We start from the raw sequence: 18,950 nt of genomic DNA on the forward strand, positions 1-18,950 counted from the left end.
CGGTTTTAGGAAATTGTGAATTTATAACTTCTTCCCTAAATTTTATTAGTTCTGCATTATTAATAGTCTTGAAATATGTGCCAGAATTTCCATGATTCCCCGAACACTGACCTAAAATTAATAATTTACCACGGCATCACTTTATTATCCAGTAGGAAGTATTCGGCAAAGTTTCCTAGTCAAGTGCGAAAGTCACACAGAGCGTGCTAAGAGATTGTCCCGCATATGCGTATAATAACCAAAAGGAAAGTGAAAGTCACAARCCAACAAAACTTCTTTTCCCACCTCAACTTTCACCTTCGATAGCAAAAAGTTTAGTTACATTAAATATATATGAAAGTGTTTTGCTGGCATATTTAGGAACAGTCAGTTAACTTTAATTGCACCAGCCACATTCATACAAACAGTAAGTATCACAATCACAACTACGAGTATAGTTGCCATACACATGGGAGGTTTGGCTTGACTTCTGACTTTATCAACAAATGCTGAGATTCGTTGGTCATTTCCGATGGTATTTATTACTGTTTGCCTGCATATGGTCATGCGAAATATTTCAATGGAAAGTTTGTGCTTTGAATAAATTATGACAACAACTGTAGATCCTCCGGGATGACCTTTCCGAGTTTGCCTAGACAGAGATTTCGTAAATCCACAGGTGTTAAATATTTTGGTCCTTTTTCATTTGCCGCTGACTTTCTGAGCACATTTATAAGCTGCACAACTTTCAAAAATTTATTTCGTCAAGTGCTGCTGATCCTACTCCGCGAATCATTTTATGACTATTGAAATAAGTTTGTAACCATTTAATTACCTTCGTGAACATTTTTTACTATAATCAGTACAAATTTGAATAAATAATACATCAAATTGAAATACGGTACGCRGTACGTTTAATAACTTATCACCCACTTTAATGATTATGTTTAATACYAAACTCGACTTTAACCAATCCGGATTTCCGAAATTTCAAATAAATGTATAATAAATACAAAGTATAGTGAAAGAGTGGAGCGTAAGAGAATGTTTAGATTTTTTTCCTAATTRGTATAAATTACAAAATATTTTATTTTGGTTAACAGACATTCAAATGAGAAAAATATTCATTGCGTACATATATCTTAATAAACAAAGATATACTTGTAAATGTAAACTTATTTGCATTGCTATAGTTATTAATTAAGATGATTGCATGATTGGAAAATTATCGTTAAAGGCACGTTTCTGCTTCGACTATAAAGATGAACGAACAAAACTGTCTATTTTCAGAAAAAGAAAATGCTTCCAATTTTACAACAATTGTCATTATTGCTATCATGAACCCTTTGTATACTACTTATGGCATTCATTTACGCATCTCCATATATGATACTAATATAGCATATCCATGCAAAAAAGAATATGTTGGGGTACCAAAAACAACTCTGTSATACACAATCATTGCTGGTATTTTAATGACTTACTGCACGATTTGTAGTGGACTTTATGTTATGAATATCGAATAATTCAATGGAAAGCTAAAAAGTAAAATTACCTTTGTAGGCAGTTAAAAATTAGTTTCCAAATTAGATTTACAAACATACCCCATGGAAGCGTTATTTGAGTACTTAATAGCAAAGTAGAGGCTAATAGTTTACCGAGGYATCGCAATTTCAAAAGAACTAAGTATTGCTCTGGGGAAGTGCTTAATTTTGGAATAGTCTATCATCCATGCGCAGTAGTMTTTTCTTGTATTTTTAGACGGCTCACCATTTTGGCTGGATTCGCGTACTTCGCCCATGTATGGTTGCTAAATAGGGAGCGCGGTAGTAAAGTGCAAAAACTATGGGTCATTTAGAGCAGCTGTTAGTAAGCGTCAGAAAACTTTTATGTTTGCATTGCGATAAAGAAAACATCATTATTTTCCGCTTTAATTAAGTAAAATTTTCTGCAGCTCGCTAGCAAAAATATATTGCTGACATATCAATGTCTACAACACTTTTACCTTTGAAACTGTGGTGTAATTTATAGAGGTTAATATATTTATTGAGAAAACACTTGGCATATAGTTCACTTCGTTTTTGACTATTTATTGMATTAAATCGTATATATATAAGGGTTATATACAGAATACGGAAAAAGTCGAATTCTCCACAATTTTTACTGAGAAAACATTTCAATTTATTGTAGACATACTATATGATGGTATTTTTTAACTGTTTTTTAAGACTTAGTATTTGTAAAATTATTTATTTCGAAAGGAATTACAGCTGATCTATCGGAGATCGTCTAACAAAAGAGGTTTTGCGATTCCCACTATACAAGGACTTAAACAAAAAYAAAACAAATGGTTTTTCTGCAAACCATTGCACGGTTTAAAAGCATTTCGAACGAGTATTTTAGCTCGTTGGCCGGTATGGCCTCCAGTATGCAGGGCTTTCATAGGCAAACGCATTTTCCGAAAAGGAATAAGTCGCACGGTGCCGTATCAGGTGAATAAGGGGAGTGGTTAATGGTTAAAATGTGATTTTCGATCAAATAATCGTACTTYGAATGTTGGATTCTGAGCAATTTTAGGTCGTTGGTCAATTTGTGTGGAACAAACCTTGCACACAGCTTTCATTTATGTCCTCACGATTACTTTGAAAGCGTTGAAACCACTCGTGCACTCTACTACGGGATAGGCAATCATCACCGTTTCATCAATTGAAACGTGTCGGTAAARTGTTTACCAATTTTAAAACAAAATTTAATGTTGGCAGATTCTAACGTACCATTCGACATATAGATGGCTCGACCAGGAGTCGCAAGATTCAAAAAGTCCTGTTCACTTTGAAAAGCTCCTTGTATCTCAGAACTGGGTCCTCTGAAATTAAAAAACCAAACAAATTTCATTAAAGTAATGTTAAGTCTACTAAAGCAATTCAAAGGAAGAAGCAAAATCCAAAATTTTGATAAAAAGTCGGTTTAAAAAAAATCGATTTTTTACCAAAATKTCKGCCTTAAAATGTTTATAAAATAATAATTTATCGGTGAGAAAAAAATTTGTTTAATTACTAAAACATACTCTTAAGAAGCTCTTATTGAAAATTGAGACTAATCGGTTTAACCATTTTCGAGTCATGTTGGTCACCGACTATTTTGAAAAAAGGCATTTAAAGTTTGGCCTTACTTCCTTACTTMCAAGCACTCTGAAATGCCTTTTCAAAGTTGCGTGTAACTTYGAAAATATATTTTCGKAGTGTATACTTAAATATTACATTAAGAAATTAAAATAAAGAAAATACGTTTTTCTGAAAATTCTGTAAATAAAAAAGTATGCATTCATTTATTGTTTTGGAAAACCTATAAGAACGAAAAATTTATTGATGTAGGTAGTGTTAAAGAAAACATGCATATACAGCTATTAACGCACTAATAATAAGCATTTTGTTCTTCATTCTTGACTACCGACCAACATCTCACTAGATGCTAGTAAGAAACACTAGGTTATGTGTCAAATATAGTTTGGCAGAGAATGCAAGTCTGTTTTTCATCAAAAGCTTTTAATGTTCAAGTGAGGTTCTACACGAAGAGAACATGTTATAAAAAAAACATGTTATAAGAAAAAATTTTTCTAAATTCGAATATTACTACATTTTTCAAAAATTTAACAGTTCACATCGACTTAGAAGTGGTAACTAAGATAAATTTCCATAAACAATTTTATGTGGTTCCAGGGAAAGCATTATAATTCTAGGATAACCAAGTGATAATAACGTAAACTTTTATTAAACAATTTATATACAACAGATTATACCAAATCTAGAACAAAAACAAGGATAAAGCGAAAAAATACTAAATTATTTCCTAGCACTTTTTATTAAGTCGCTCTGAGCGGAATGTGCAASTACGTACATATGTCTTGAGTATGAGCAACAGAGTAAGTACGACGGCAGCAAAATACTTTAATCTAGAAAGGCATGCGACCAATTTTGGTGCTTCGATCATTAAAAGAATTTGAACCACACTTACAGCAAGATTTTACTAAATATATAAGAGATAGGAGGAAGATAAGAAAAGGGCGGATAGAATAAACAGCGCAACGGAAGCCACATAGGATTGCTGTAGCAACGGGATGCCGTGACGACGTTAGCACTGTCGGCAACTTGGGCAGCATTGTTGCCGAAAACTTTAAGCTTTTTAATCTTTTATGCACGAATTTGGCGGCGTGCCACAAATATCGAACAGCACGCAAATATGGAAAACATGCTTCATATTTGTATTATTTTGTTTGCCATTTGCTGCCAAGCAGCACACTTTCAAACTAGAACAAGCGTAGGTTTAGACCTTTAAAATTGAAAGCATAAAAATATGTGGGATGAGTTATAAGTGTAGACTAAAATGTCCTTACTTTGGAACATATTAGCATATGTGTAAGCACACAGAGCCACAGCAACACATATATTAAAGGTTTGGGGGCATGGTGCGCTACACCAGCTGCCGGGATATGTCTACATCAGTCTCAATGTAGTCACGCGTTAGCGCACAGACAGCTGTTTGACAAGTGCCAGTGCGTGCTGATTACAACTAGATGAATGGAGTGTGCATATAAATGGATATACAGGTTACACATGTATGTGCGCTCACATAGTGGTCGTTGGCGAGGTCATAACATGGCGCGGAATTTAAATGTTACCAATATATTTTGCATATAAATCACATCACGCTTTCGTGCGGACGCGTTCACAGTTACTGCGTCACAAAAAGTCACATTTGTAATGCCTGAAATGTTTCACGTTTATGATTTTCTTAATTTAATTTCCACTAACATATATTTGACACGTATATGTAAGTAGCAAGGAGGTCCAAATTTAATGGCATACATATATCATTTTAYTRATTTAAAAAAATATTTAAATATTTTTATCATTTGGTGCTAATCCGGCATTCCACTTGGACATTTAAGATTTAATTTTGTCACCGTTGTGCAATGGATGTCTCCAGAAAAAGTTATTATACCTTGAATAGGCTTAGTAAAAGTTAGAGAGTAGAGAAATTCAACAATACTGTGTAGGGGTGACGCGTAGAAAAATTATGAATACAATTTCGGTGTTTCGTGTCACCGATAAGCCGGTGCAAACATACTTCGAACATCATTTACTAGACTCTTTACTTACTCTTGGCGTTCTGGGCATTAAATCATTTTCACATAAAAACATCGAATTTGAGTTGATTTCCTACTTCACAAAGTTTCCTACATACCTAACGTACACGGGTGATYTAAGGAGACTTATTTCTGTTCAGTAATATTTGTCATATCATCATGCAAAGACGTATGCATGAAGAACATTAACAAATCGTTTAACTTTATTACAAAARTTCAMTTTCCGTAAAGTATGTRTTTCGMGCGCTTTACTCAACTTATGRCCAACATAAYCGGCCTACTGACCGTACTATTCGCAACACCATCACAAATTTTGAGTCCCARCGTTCATTACTGGATAATATTTGATCGATTAGATCACGACCAGCACGCAGTGAAGAAAATATAGCAGCCTCWGCTAAGAGTCTACRCGAAGACCGTAGAGAGTCGATTCGAGAGCGTGCAAAAACTRAAACCGCTCGACCTCCCCAAGCGACACTCTATGGGCTCTTGCATATTTCCAAGAAKATCCCACGTTTTCGAGCYATGCTTTGTTCTGCWATGAGGCTCATTTCAGGCTCAATGGATAAGTAAACAAGTAAAATTGCTGCCTTTGGGAAGAAAAGCACAACCTGAAGAGAAGAAAGAGCTGTCATTTCATGTGGAAAATACAATGGTTTGGTGTGGTTTATGGGACAGTGGAATGATCGGTCAATAATTCTTCAAAAATTATGCCGTTGAAAACGTAACCATCAATAGCGATCGTTATTGCGTCGTGATAACCGACTATTTGACACCTGAAATTTAAGCTCTTGATCTCGGCGATATTTGATTTCAACAAGGCGGCGCCATTTCCCACAAATCACATCAATCAATACATTTATTGTCGCCGTTACTTTTTTTCCTGTGGGGATATGTAAAGGCCTTGGAGCAAAACATCACGCGTGATTTTTGCCAGTTACCAGTCGAAGTGATAGTTTTGGACAATATGTCATGGAGTCTTGACGCATGTYATTTTATTTAAAAATTTTATATTTYGCTATAAAAATATRTAARTATACCTGTATTKAGCTCTAAAGTTCTTAAAGRCTATGTTGTAATGGGTTTTCTTTTGATTTTATAAGTTGTATTCTTTTGATGGCCTGGATGCTCTTAACTTTATTTGAGTGATTCTGTGGTTCTTGATATTAACTAGTAATAAATTTTAAACCAATTAAGATAGTTAAAATCTAAATGCAATGGTTTGAAAATTAAATAGGTAAATTAATACTGAAATTTTGTCAATCCTAATTTTGTGAAATTATTTTAAAATAATTACAACTAAGTCACAAGTTAGAGTTAATCKTTATAATAACAATCGTGTTCGTACTTCGGCGGACGTAAGAGTCAGAAGAAAGTAAAGCTAAGAAATTTGAACCAAAGACATATATCATGACTATTTACGCTTTTTTTTCTGCAGRCTTACGTTGTCACTGTCTAATCTTGGTACCAACGATGATTCGTATGATGATTATAAACAATAAAATCATGATAAAATATTTTTATCGACACTAGAAGGCCGTTGTATTTATCAAGAGTTGCTTCTACTAATTAACATTTTTGAAAAATTCTTCGAATATTGAAAACTTTTAATTTGCTCTAGAAGCTATTAATATAACAGGAAGCAATGGCATTTTAAACGCTGTTGGCTTTAGTAGAAAATCAATAAAGCACAGAACTAAAAGTTGTTGGCTTCAACAAATCCATTCTTTAAAAGTATAAAATTCTGTGTGCTACAGCTTTCACTTTGTGAAAAATCTATACACGTTCTATGCAGTTTACAATTCCTTCCAGTAAGAAAATATATGTATGTGAAGACTGCTTGGCACTGCAAGCCAAGGGTATTAGATAACCGCAATCGCTGCAACTGCACCCCGCCAATTGACAGCACACGCCAAGCAAACGACAGCGCTTTTAGCGGTGCGTTCGCGCATACGCCGGTAGCAATACTGCGGGGCAACAGCTATCATTGGCGACAAGCTAAGCCTAGCCAAGCCAAACTTTGTCGGCGTTGCAATTCTCTGTTTATTTATCTGACTTTATACCGAGTTGCTGACGCTTTYGTTGTCGTTCCGTATGCTGCAACTACATGTTTTTCTTGTTGCTGTTGCTGCTTTTGTTGTGCATTGTTGAAGTTAGTTTATTTTATACGAAAATATTCTGCGYTGAACAACTCAAGTGCGTTCAACTGTTCACTTCGAGTAATTCCACTTTTGTCGTTCTTCGCTTTTATCTCGCAATGTCTTTTGTTATTATTGCTGTTGTTGTTCTGAGTTGTTCAGATGTGACATTGCATTGTCATTGCAATGCGATTTCCTTGGTTGCGGTTTCATGTTCGCCTTTTCGTGGTTACCACCCACTTGTTGTTGTAGTAGCATATACATACATATGTATATACTTTTATTTATTTAGTTGTTTCTTGAACACTTTTAATGCTGTTATTTCSTTGTTGTTGTTTTATTGTTTGTTTGACAAGTGTACATGCACACACACACGCTCCTAGAAATCCTAAACTATAACTATGGTCTTTTTCTTTCAAAGTCCTTGGTGGTTGGCTGGCCTCAGTATAAAACACTTTAGTGGCTTAGTTGTTGCTGTCATTGTTCTTTCTGTTTTCCTTTYTACTTTGCTGATTCCAAGGTTCCTTAAGTACTTATTGCACTCGTGTCAGTCCGTATTGAGGCCACTGCGTGCTGTTAAAAAAAAGCATTGTTGTTGCCCTTTAAAAAAGCTGATGCCATTTAAAGCGATTTTCTGGTTTCTTGTCCTGCAAACGGTGCTTTAGTGGTGAAACAGTTGCATGCTAGCTTGTATTTTTGCAGTTGTAAATAGAAAACGTTTGCAATTTGCAAAAAATAGTTGGAAAATTTGTGAACTTGCTGCTCCAAATGGATAATGTACTTGAACAAAGGATTATTTCGGCAGAAATCAAGAAGAAACAAATTGGAAATAGGCGTGAACTGCTTGTTTAACCTCCCGTTTAACAAAAAAGCGATAGASGAGTCACGCGGTAAATTAATATTTACATTATATAAGTGTTTTCGGCAAATATACAAAACGGCTGAAAGCTTTAATTTAAAGCTCGTCAAAAGCTTTTAAATACCATAACCTATTTTACACATACCTCAAAATTCTATATGAAAGCGATAAAAAAACAAAATTTTTAAATTCTTTTTAAGAACACTGAAGAAGTCTTTCTCTGGAGCTTATTCTTCATCATTATATCCAAACATATAACTAACAACATTATTTATTTTTTAAGTAAGTCTAAATTATTTACTATAAGCAATATAATTCGAGTATGAAGTGTCTCAAATGGCAAATGTTCTAAAGGGTCTTTTGGAAGGTAATAACTATGCTAACACTCTGTACTAGAGTTCACAATAGACCGATTAACCTAATCTCAAATCTCTGAAATGTAGGTCCGAGGTGTTTAGTCATTCATTATATTCTCGGAATGTGCTGATCAGAAAATGTTTCTTGTCTTCAGATTTCGAGACTGTGCTAAATTCAAGTTAGTAGAAATTTATAATCTCTGTTCCGTCCCCGTGTTGTTGGGGTTCTTTAAGACGATATAAAACTTAGAAAAATATCGCAATGATATGTTTGAATGTGTGTAGATAGTGGTTGCTAGCATTAGGTATTTTAAGAGGAGGAAAATAGTGTAACCTTAAAGTGAGTATTGCTACGATAATAGCACAGCTTTAGAAGTGATCTATTTATAAATCGAGCCTAAAGAAAGTACGAATGTTACTACATTGTTCTTAATCATTTTACATATTGCACTCAAAGGTTTAATTACCAGGTTGCAAGTTTTGCAAGTGTTTTTTCACATTTTTCAGGTTTTGAGCTCTGAAAATAAGAGCTTTTATGCTTTTCACTTTATTTGACCACATATAGAACGAGCCATTAAGAGGCAAAAGTTAAGACAATTTCAAAAGTTGATGAGATATAATCTATTAAGAGGTTTTAAAATCACTTTTAAAGAAGTTTGCTTTTCCACCATACAGAAATACTATACAGCTATCGTAAAATTCTGCCTGAACATTATCTATCATATCCACCCTAAATTTATCTAAAGTGCTAGTTTCTGCTTTTCAKGAATGGTTGCGATTAACGTATCTTGCCAGATTTATGGTAACTGAGGCGCCACGAACAGGTCCTCGTAAAGCTCCTTTAACATGAACGTTTATTTGCGGCATAAAATCGTTTGCCAACGATCGGCTAAGAATCAAATATTAARTTATTTTGCGAATCCCGCCTTTTCACAACAAACCTACTAATCTACCTACATATATACTACACAAAAGTATATACTCCGCGGACTCTGGTGACTTCTTTCATACGGTCGCTGCCACGCTGAAACACAGGCGACGGGTACTGGGAGCGATAGTCATGAAAACAATAATTCTAAAAACTCAAATTCAAAGAGCTCAGGCAAAGCGCTAAAAAGTCGCAAAAATAACAATGAGATTTTTGCATATAGAAAGAGGGAAAGAATGTGAGAAAAAACGGCTGGCGAGTGACTTTTATTGAACTGGTAAGCCATTGCGAGTGTTCCCGTTATCCTTCGGTAACGCTTTGAACACAGCGCATTTTTTATGGCGCACAGGATTTGTGCCGTTTATTGTTGTTGTATTTCGATTAGTTGGATTTTTTATTGTTGTTGTACTTGCTGCATAGCTACTTCGTGTTTCATGCTTCAATTTTTACAACCTCTCTATTTCTTATTTGAATTTAACTCGATTTTTTCCGATGGCTTATTGTTTTTGCTTCACAGATAGCAGCCACTGTTTGTCCATGACGGAAGTGCGTATACCGAAACACATCATGCGGCACGAGGACGCGATGCTGGGCTGCAAATACGATTTGGATGGCGAATCACTGTACTCGGTGAAGTGGTATAAGGACGGTTTTGAATTTTATCGCTATGTACCGCGGGATATGCCGCCAGGGCAAGTGTTTCCACTGCCGGGTGTTGATGTCGATGTAAGTATGTTACTGTGTTTTTATTGTATTTCCGCGGATTTTAGCCGCATTTTAATATAGTTCACGCGTCGCTTACTTTCGATTTTCACTGTTAGCGGGTGAAAAAATATTCCATATATGTGCGAACTTTAAGGTTTTAGAAGTAGTTCCCCTAACTAAAAATATTCTCTGAAAAAAATTATTTGAGGTGAGTAATATCTATAAATAAATTTATTTTTAAAATACTTTTATTATGCTCAATTTAAGCAAACAAACATTATTTCGGTTATACTTTCTTTAAGAGAATAAGAACTGTATGCCCTATTGAGATTGATCCGTTATCAAATGCTACATGTAAAAACTGACATTCGTAGGTATTCAGTCGTCATTAAGGTAATGTGCATATAACYATTTTAAAGCACATGTCATAAATACATGAACAGAAAAGTTTTTCGCTCAACAATATAGACCAATTTTGATTTCGACATCGTATCGATAAAATAAGACACAGCTTTATGGTTATTAACCATCTTTCAGTAGTAGATCTAATAAGAAGGAAAACCGTTAACTTCAGTTGCACCGAAGCTAAATACCCTTCACAGGTGCATTTCTGTCAGTAATTACATATGTGCTCAGTTTGTATGGAAGCTATATGCTATAGTAATCCGATCTGAAAATTTTTTTCAGAGATTATATTATTACCTTAAGCAGTAATCCATGTCAAATTTCGTGAAGATACCACGTCAAATGTGAAAGTTTTCCATACATGAGCTTTATTCCGATTGTTCGTTTGTATGGCAGCTATATGCTATAGTTAACAAATCTAAACAATTTCTTCGGAGATTACATTGTTCGCTCAGGAAATTATCTATACCAAATTTCGTAAATACGAGGTGTGTTCAAAAAGTATCGGGAACTTTGTGTTTTTTCAAAAATTATTTATTTGTTCATGAATATCTATTTTGTCCTCTTAAAAGTAATCCCCATGAGATATTATACACATGTGCCAAGGGTTTTTCCAATCTTCGAAGCACTTCAAAAAATCATTTTTTTTTTATCTTCTTCAGCTCCTCCTTCGACGCCGTCTTTATCTCGTCTAGAGAAGCGTAACGTCGTCCTCTCATGGGCTTCTTCAGTTTAAGGAACAAGAAAAAGTCACAGGGGGCCAGAAAGGCCGAAGTTCGCGCACAACAAGCAACGATTTGTGAGTAGGGGGGTCGTTATCGTGGTGCAAAAGCCAATTTTTGTCACATATTCTCGGCCTTCTGAGAACATTTTGTACCACCGATAAACGTTACTTCGGTCCAAGGTAGCTTCTCCGTATGCCACAGTCAACATTCGGAATGCATCCGGGCACTTAATTTCGTTTTTCACACAAAATTTCAAACAGGTTCTTTGATCCATTTTTTTGAATAGGTAAAAATCGAAGACGTTCCAAAAGCTGTCAGCTGTCAACAATTGAATGAACATTCAAAAGGGCCGAGCTTGTCGGCATAACTGAGAGACATGAGTACCAACATAACGCCACAAAAAATTCGAAATTCGAATATACGTAACCCGCGAAAATTTAAAATTCGCGATACTTTTTGAACACACCTCGTATGTCTTGTCAAATGTGAAAGTTTTCCATACAAGAACTTGATTGCGATCGTTCAGTTTGTATGGCAGCTATATGCTATAGTAATCCGATCTGAACAATTTCTTCGGAGATTATATTTTTGCTTTAGAAAATAACCTGTGCCAACTTTTATGGAAATACATTGTGAAAAGTGCAAAATTTTCCATACAAGAACTTGATTCCGATGGTTCAGTTTGTATGACAGCTGTATGTTATAGTGGCCCGATATCGGCAGTTCTGACAAATGAGCAGCTTCTTGAAGAGAAAATAACTTTTGCAAAATTTCAAAACGGTATCTTAAAAACTGAGGGACTAGTTCGTATATATACAGACAGACGGACAGACAGACGGACATGGCTAAATCGACTCAGCTCGACATACTGATCATTTKTATATGTATATACTTTATAGGGTCTCCGATCCTTYCTTCTGGGTATCACTTCGTGGCAAACTTAATATACCCTGTTCAGGGTATAAAAATTATATATATGTACGTTCTAAAAAACAGCATATGCCATGTACTACTGTGTGCTGCGCGCACAGAATTTAGTTTTTATTGAGTCACAGATTGTTCTTTTAAGTTTGAGCACATCTTCGTTATATCTATTGGACATATACGCTTCTCTATAATGCTAATAAAGCAAGCTATCTCATGCAACTATTTTTAACAGTCTCCGAACAAAATCTTAATTTTTTGTCAATTCTTTTTTTGTGGGTGAGGGGGTGGAAAATGCCTTCCGGATCATCGGTGCTATCGTCACAGCAGCTTGCAAGTCACTAAAAACCCCCCTCTAAGGAATCGTCGCCTACTTAGGACCGCATTTGCATTACTTCAGGGTGGCGTTCCATTTTTCTCATTGAGAGATTTACATCTAAGCACTTGCGTCCAGGTCCCGTTTTTTGCTGCAAAGCAAGACTGCTGCGAAATTCTTGATAATCTCTCAGTTTGCTTCGCTCCCCAACATGTCGCTGACTAAATTGAACGCATTTATTGGGCCAACCAGGTTTTCTTAGGCGGTGTGTTCTAGTTGCCAACGTTCACATTAAAAGGATGTGAGGTCAGCGTCGTCTTCTATCGCATCGTTATATAGGCATGAGGGCTCTTCGACTTTACCCACTCTGTGGAGGTACTTTTTGAAGTATCCGTGACCGGATAATAGCTGGGTTGTATAAAAATCGACTTCTCCGAATGTGCGGTTTGTCCATAAGTCTAGATTTTTTATTAGCCTGGCCGTCCATCTGCCGCGACTTTCATTCTCCCAATATTGTTGCCATGTTGTTATTGTATCTTTCCTTATTTGTGTACTGCGTTCTTGTTATTATCGGCTGATTTCTTTAGCTCCCACAGCTTTTTCCTTTCATATGCTAGAAGGTCAATTAATGCATTACCGCTTATAACTAATATTGCATCGCCTGATACTGTCCGATAGGCTGATGCGACTCTGAAGGCTGCGGTGCGGTACACCCTGGCCATTATCTTACGCYGGTTTTCCTTTTTAAGCGCGTTTGCCCAGATCTCGGCTCCGTATAGTAAGACGCTGATTGTCGTCGACATTAGGAGCTTTCTCTTTTCTTGCCTGGGGCCTCCTATGTTAGCCATTAATCGACTCAATTGAGAAGTGATCTTCGCTGCCTTACCTGCAGCGTGCTGGATTTGTACCCAGAAGGTTAGTCTAGGGTCCAGTCTTACGCTTAGGTAGTTTACAGCTCTCTGTGTCTTAAGAATATCCGTAGTTGTGTGCATGCTTATCTCGAGAGGTATGTGCTTGTTTGTTAGTAGTAGTAGCTCTGTTTTCTCTGTAGCGAGCTGGAGGTTGTGTCTGTCGAGCCATGTTTGCGTATCATGACCTGATTCAGCTTTCTTCGCGCTTCTTCTGTATCCCTTGCTGTGATTACTGCCGCCATGTCGTCTGCGTAGCCAATTAAATATGATTCCTCTGGCATTTCTAGTTTTAATATATCGTCGTAGCTAATGTTCCATAAGTCTGGGCCTKGGATTGATCCTTGTGCTGCTCCTGACGTAACCGCTATCTGACGTGGTCCTTCTTTAGTTTCATAAAGCAGTTTTCTGTTGCTAAGGTCGCTCCGCACCACAGCCCTGAGGTAGTCGGGTATCTTTAAGCTTTTTTTGAGAGCGTCGATCATGTCCACCCATCTAGCACTGTTGAAGGCGTTTCGGACATCTAGAGTCGCCAGTAACACTATTCTTTTATATTTATGCCATCTACGCTGCGCTGCTTCTACGCTTTCAAAGACGCACTTTATGGCTCCTATAGTTTATCTGCCGGGTCTGAAGCCGTGTTGTCTAGAAGACAGTCCTCCAGCTTCGTTAATAGCCGCTTCGAGTCTGGGTTTTATTAGGCTTTCGTATAGCTTTCCCGCTGTATCAAGCATGCATAGTGGACGGTATGCTGATGTCAGACTGGCGTCTCCTTTTCCCTTACTGATTAGCACCAGCCGTTGCTTTTCCCATGGTTCAGGGAATATTCCAGTTTCAAGGCAGGCGTTATACATGTTCAGTAGTACTGCCGGGCGCTCTGCTGCGATTATTTTGAGGATTTCTGCTGGGATCCCGTCCAGGCCGGGTGATTTGTTGGCCTTGAGCTTGCCAGTGGCTATCTGCAGCTCTTYCAGGGTGAACTGGGGAATTTGCGTAGATCTTAGTGTTTGTTCTGGATCCCTAGCCCTGCTTTCGTGTGTGAGGACTAGTGAGTTCACGATGTGATCCATTTTTACAGCGGTTAAGTCAGGTGGCTTTGCTCGAGCGCCGAGCTTCTTCATAACTACTTTATATCCAAGTCCCCAGGGATTTCTGTTTATATCCTCGCGTAGTTCCTCCCATTTTTTCTTTTTGCTGTCGTCGATGGCGTGCTTCAGCTCCTTTTTTGCTGCTTTGTACTGCTCGGCTTCTTCGGGTGCGGCTCCTCTGCGCCTGGATGTCGTGTAGGATCTGCGGAGGCATGTGCGTCTGAGTTGGGCGATATTTTCAGTTCACCAATAGACTGCTGCCTGGTGTTTGCTGTGGGAAGCCTTAGGCATTGATTTTTTACAGGCTCTTGCTATATTAAGCATTKTGTGCTCGACAATTTTTCTTGCATTTTCTGAGGAGCTACTAGATGGGGTTTGCTCGTCTATTGCGGAGATCAGTTTCGAAGTATTTAGCTTCGAGATGTTCCACCTCCGCGTTGCAGTCTTTTTCCTGTACTGGTTACCGTTTGTTCCAATGTCGATAGTGAAGGAAATGTACTTGTAATCCTCCAGGACTTTCCATTTCTTTATTGAGCCTGCCAAGCGTTCTGATGATAGAGTAATGTCTGGTGTAGTTTGCTCGCATCTCGGTCTTCTAAACGTGGTTGCATTTCCCGTGATTAGCACTATTAGGCTTAAGCGCGCAGCCATTTCTAGAATGTGCTTTCCTCTCGAGTCCGTGTTTGGCATACCCTACCTACGGCTTTGGAATTTAGGTCTCCGGCGATAATTAGTTGACCTTCTATAGACCTGGCTGTGTCCTCAACATTATCGAGCTTTTCTTGGAATTCGTGTATGCTATCGCTTGGCGTCAAGTAGCAGCTAATTACTGTAAAAAAGTCGCATTTGGCCCATTGCCGTTCCCTTTGTCTACGGTGATGGTGTTACTCCCTGGTGGTAGCCATATAGCGGCGGTGGAGCTGCTATCTTCCAGCCAGGTTCCTCTCTCTTCCGTTTTGTATTGCTCGCTTATGATGATTAACTCGTAGGCGTTCTCCGCCACCATTTGCGAGAGTAGTCAGTCTGCAGCCTTGCATCTATGCATATTGGCCTGTAAGATATTCATTTGTTTTGGTATTTCCTATATACCATACATTTTGCGGATCCCGGGATATGGTCAGCCTTTTCGTGTTTATCCTCCACGCAGAGGCAGCATGAGGGGGTTTTTGTGCACTCTTTCATTTTGTGACCTGGTTGGCAAGCACCTTGACCTCTTCTGTCGGGTCCTTTGCAATCCTAGGTTAAGTGCCCTGGTCCAAACAGCGAAAGCATCTTTTTGGGGTTTCTTTCAGTCGTAACCTGCTGTTAACCCAAACAATTTTTATGCGTGCCTGTCGAATCAGTATGTCAGCCTTATCCTCATCGAGCGTTATATATGCCCTAACCTGCTCTCTTGTGTAAGGTGCTGTTATGCTTATCGTTAAGTCTTCGATGGAGTCCTGTAGCACTTTTTTTACAGCCTCTGCTACTTCTTCTTTTGTTGAAAGGGAGTCGATGTCTCTAATCTCTATTGTGGCTTTTGGTTTAAGGTCGGCCACAGTTCCGGATTCTCGGAGGGTCGTCTTGAGTGCTTCGCAGAAACTGACTTTTGTGGATTGTCCTTTCTCCAGCTCCAGTAGTACAGCTCCGGCTCTWGTTTTGCGAATCCCTTTAATTTTTACCTCTCCTTCTCTTAGGTTTACCTTGCTACGGATATTCYTGAGGACTTCGGCGTAGCTATTTCCTTCTGGTTGTTTAATGATTACGGCCTCTGATTGTCGTTTGGGCCTGCTTTTTGCTCTCTGGATTGAGGCGATATTCCTTCCTTGTTGTCCTCCGTCTTTTGGATTTTTGTTTCCGTTCCTTCGGTTGGGAGTATCTTCCTTGTGTGTTTGGGCAAGACTTTCTGCCACTTTCTGTCCTTTTCACTTCTTGGTCGCACTGTTTCTCGAGGCTCTACTGGGCTTGTCGTCCGCCGTTTCGAGGTTGTTGGCTCTGGGGTCGTGATCCGTCTGCTTAGAAGACCGCGTCTTTTCTCGTTTTCTGCGATGAGCCAGTTTCTGCGGTATCATCGAAGAGTTCGTCCAGCTGTGCCGCTCCGTTCTTGACATCCAAGCTGACGTTCTTTTGTTTTGCCATCGCCGTCTTCATGATTTGCACAATACTCTTGCATTTTTCCAAAGATTCCTCTTCTGCTCGTCTCATTTGAGTGATGYACTCCTGTTTCGGCAAGTTTTGAGTTCCTTCAGTGGTGGCCACTGGAGTGCTCTTCTCTTCTGCTTGCTTTGCTGGTGGTTCTTGTGGGGCAGGAGTTTCCTTCGAGGCTGTCTTTTCTCCAGTTTTTTCTAGTTGTTTTGAATTTTGGTCAGTGTGGGGGATCTAAGTATCCTACTACTTCTGCGGAACACGGTCCCGTATTTCTCGTCTTGTACATCTTTGTTTTGTTGTTCTTTATCTTGTTCCTTCTGTTGGGGTTATTGTTGTTGTTGTTTTGTTGTGTTCATTTTAGATCCATTGGGTCTCCGCTTCAAGCTGCTATCTTTGCACGTTGTAACAGTTGCCCTATATGAACCCCGTGGTTATTTATGCAGGCAGGGAGGCCACCCAAGGGTTGACACAAGTCCCTTATGGGAGCTTGTGTTCAGAGCCAGGTTCAGGCACGAATCAGGAGGTCGTCTCAACGGAGCCTGTACGGCCAAGAAGGTTTGGCGACATGCATTGAACATACTTGAAGACCTGCCAGGGTTTTAACGAGACGGAGGTGAGAGCAGCATTAGCCTGCCAACCATTTCGGTAAGATGTCACTCTTACCTACTGAGGTTATAGAATACTGCCCTCACGAGTACTTTGTCGAACTAGTCCATTATTTGTTTCCAGTAGCTCACTGTATGGTTGTCGTCGCTTTGTTGCCTCCCTCTCGTATGTAGGTTCTCCCTCGGTGCAACCCCGGTGGGGGTTGCTGACGATTGTTTAAAGGCGGCATCTTCTCGCCTCTTCGCCGGAGGTTCATTGGGCGTATTAGGCGTTTTGAACCAAGCTCTCCTCTCCTGCAGCTCTTGGTCGGGGGCTACGTAATACTATTCGCAGCTAACATACTTAGCGCAGGCCGTCCACTATCCGCCAGCTGTGACCCCGGTAGTAGCCTGAGCTCAGCCTTACCAAAAAGCAATACTTGACTGATGAATATSTGATAGCTAACAAATGGATAAAGAATTGTTTCTCAAGGTAAGTTTTAACCTTTGTGGTATTTCCATTTGTCTATCAGGGGATACAAGTGAACTTTTCAGAAGTTACATCTTTAATCGGATCGTCGGATCATAATCAAAATGTCACGGTGAGGTCCATTTGATCCATATGTGCTGAACGTTAAGTTTATTTTAATAAACTCGTGTGATCACTAATGCCCCGCATACTTAAGTTGTGCTTAAGRTAAAACAGAAAATAGTGTTTCACAGTTCATACTTAAGTACTGTAAATGGGAGACTTAAGCAGTGCTTAAGTAACAGCTGATTTTTGTTTTSAATTGTTTTGCATTTTCAGTTATTTATCAAAAGAAGAATAACAAGAAATAAGAAATTATTTTTTGTGAAATCGAATTGGAATTTCCACCAGTTCTAATAGGTCGCTAACGGTGAAATTCGGGGTTCTTTTGTTCTTTTCATCCATTTTCGATATAACTTTCCTCGCAAATTTATGTACTGCATGATATAATTTAAATATTTCAACATTCCATAAAAATAGGATACAATTTGTGAAACATATGCAGTCCATAACGTTGCCATATATCATAATAAAATTTTATAGAAATTAYGYATTGACTGTGAAACGCAAACGAYTACTCAGTCTGCATATTAAAACTAATCGATATATAATAGGTTTTCAATAGGGACGATTCAAAAGTAGACCGATAGGGACAGCATACGACGCCATATTTTTKCGCTCTTTTTAAATTTTTCTCTTCAGTAAGGTTTGCCCTTTCATCATGAAAAGACAAACGATCCAATGACGAGGCGAAATTATTAAAATTTACTGCCGAAATTTGGAGTTAGCAGTCTTTATGAGAGCTATGTCCAATTTATAGTCGTCACAATCGGTCTGCCAGATCAACAATTGAGCGTCTAGAGGAAAAAATTTAATCCGCAGGCATGATACAAAATGTTCCCGTGCCAGTGAGATAAAGAAGTGCTCGTAGTTCGGGAATATTTTTGCCACTAGTGCAACAACTGAGGAAGATCCAAATCATTCTCTCACACGTCGTTCTCAAGCTTTGCGAAAAGATCTTGCGCTACATCCTTACAAGATCAAATTGACGCATGACTACATATCTCCTAAACCTCTAAAGCTATAATAACCAAAATTAACTAGCGCAAACTATGAGAAGTCCAGCCGAAAGTGTAAAAATGGATGATATCCTCGCTCACGCCCTACATAACGGTAGTGTCAAAAACTACTAAAATCGCCGGAGTGAAAATTAGACGATAGGCACAGTTTCGG

At 38.3% G+C, this 18,950-nt stretch overlaps 1 protein-coding gene across 1 annotated transcript in view; it reads left to right on the forward strand.

Moving 5' to 3' along the window:
* The window catches only part of LOC108965929, a 75,287-nt gene that overhangs the window by 23,896 nt on the left and 32,441 nt on the right, over window positions 1–18,950 (forward strand). Inside the window, exon 3 of the mRNA XM_018928608.1 lies at window positions 9,924–10,132. Within this exon, the coding sequence (XP_018784153.1) occupies window positions 9,924–10,132 (209 nt within the window). The remainder of the gene's footprint in view (window positions 1–9,923; window positions 10,133–18,950) is intronic.

The sequence above is a fragment of the Bactrocera latifrons genome, unplaced genomic scaffold, assembly GCF_001853355.1.
Source record: "Bactrocera latifrons isolate USDA-ARS-PBARC rearing strain unplaced genomic scaffold, ASM185335v1 scaffold_150, whole genome shotgun sequence".
In the NCBI taxonomy this organism is placed as follows: Eukaryota; Metazoa; Arthropoda; class Insecta; order Diptera; family Tephritidae; genus Bactrocera; species Bactrocera latifrons.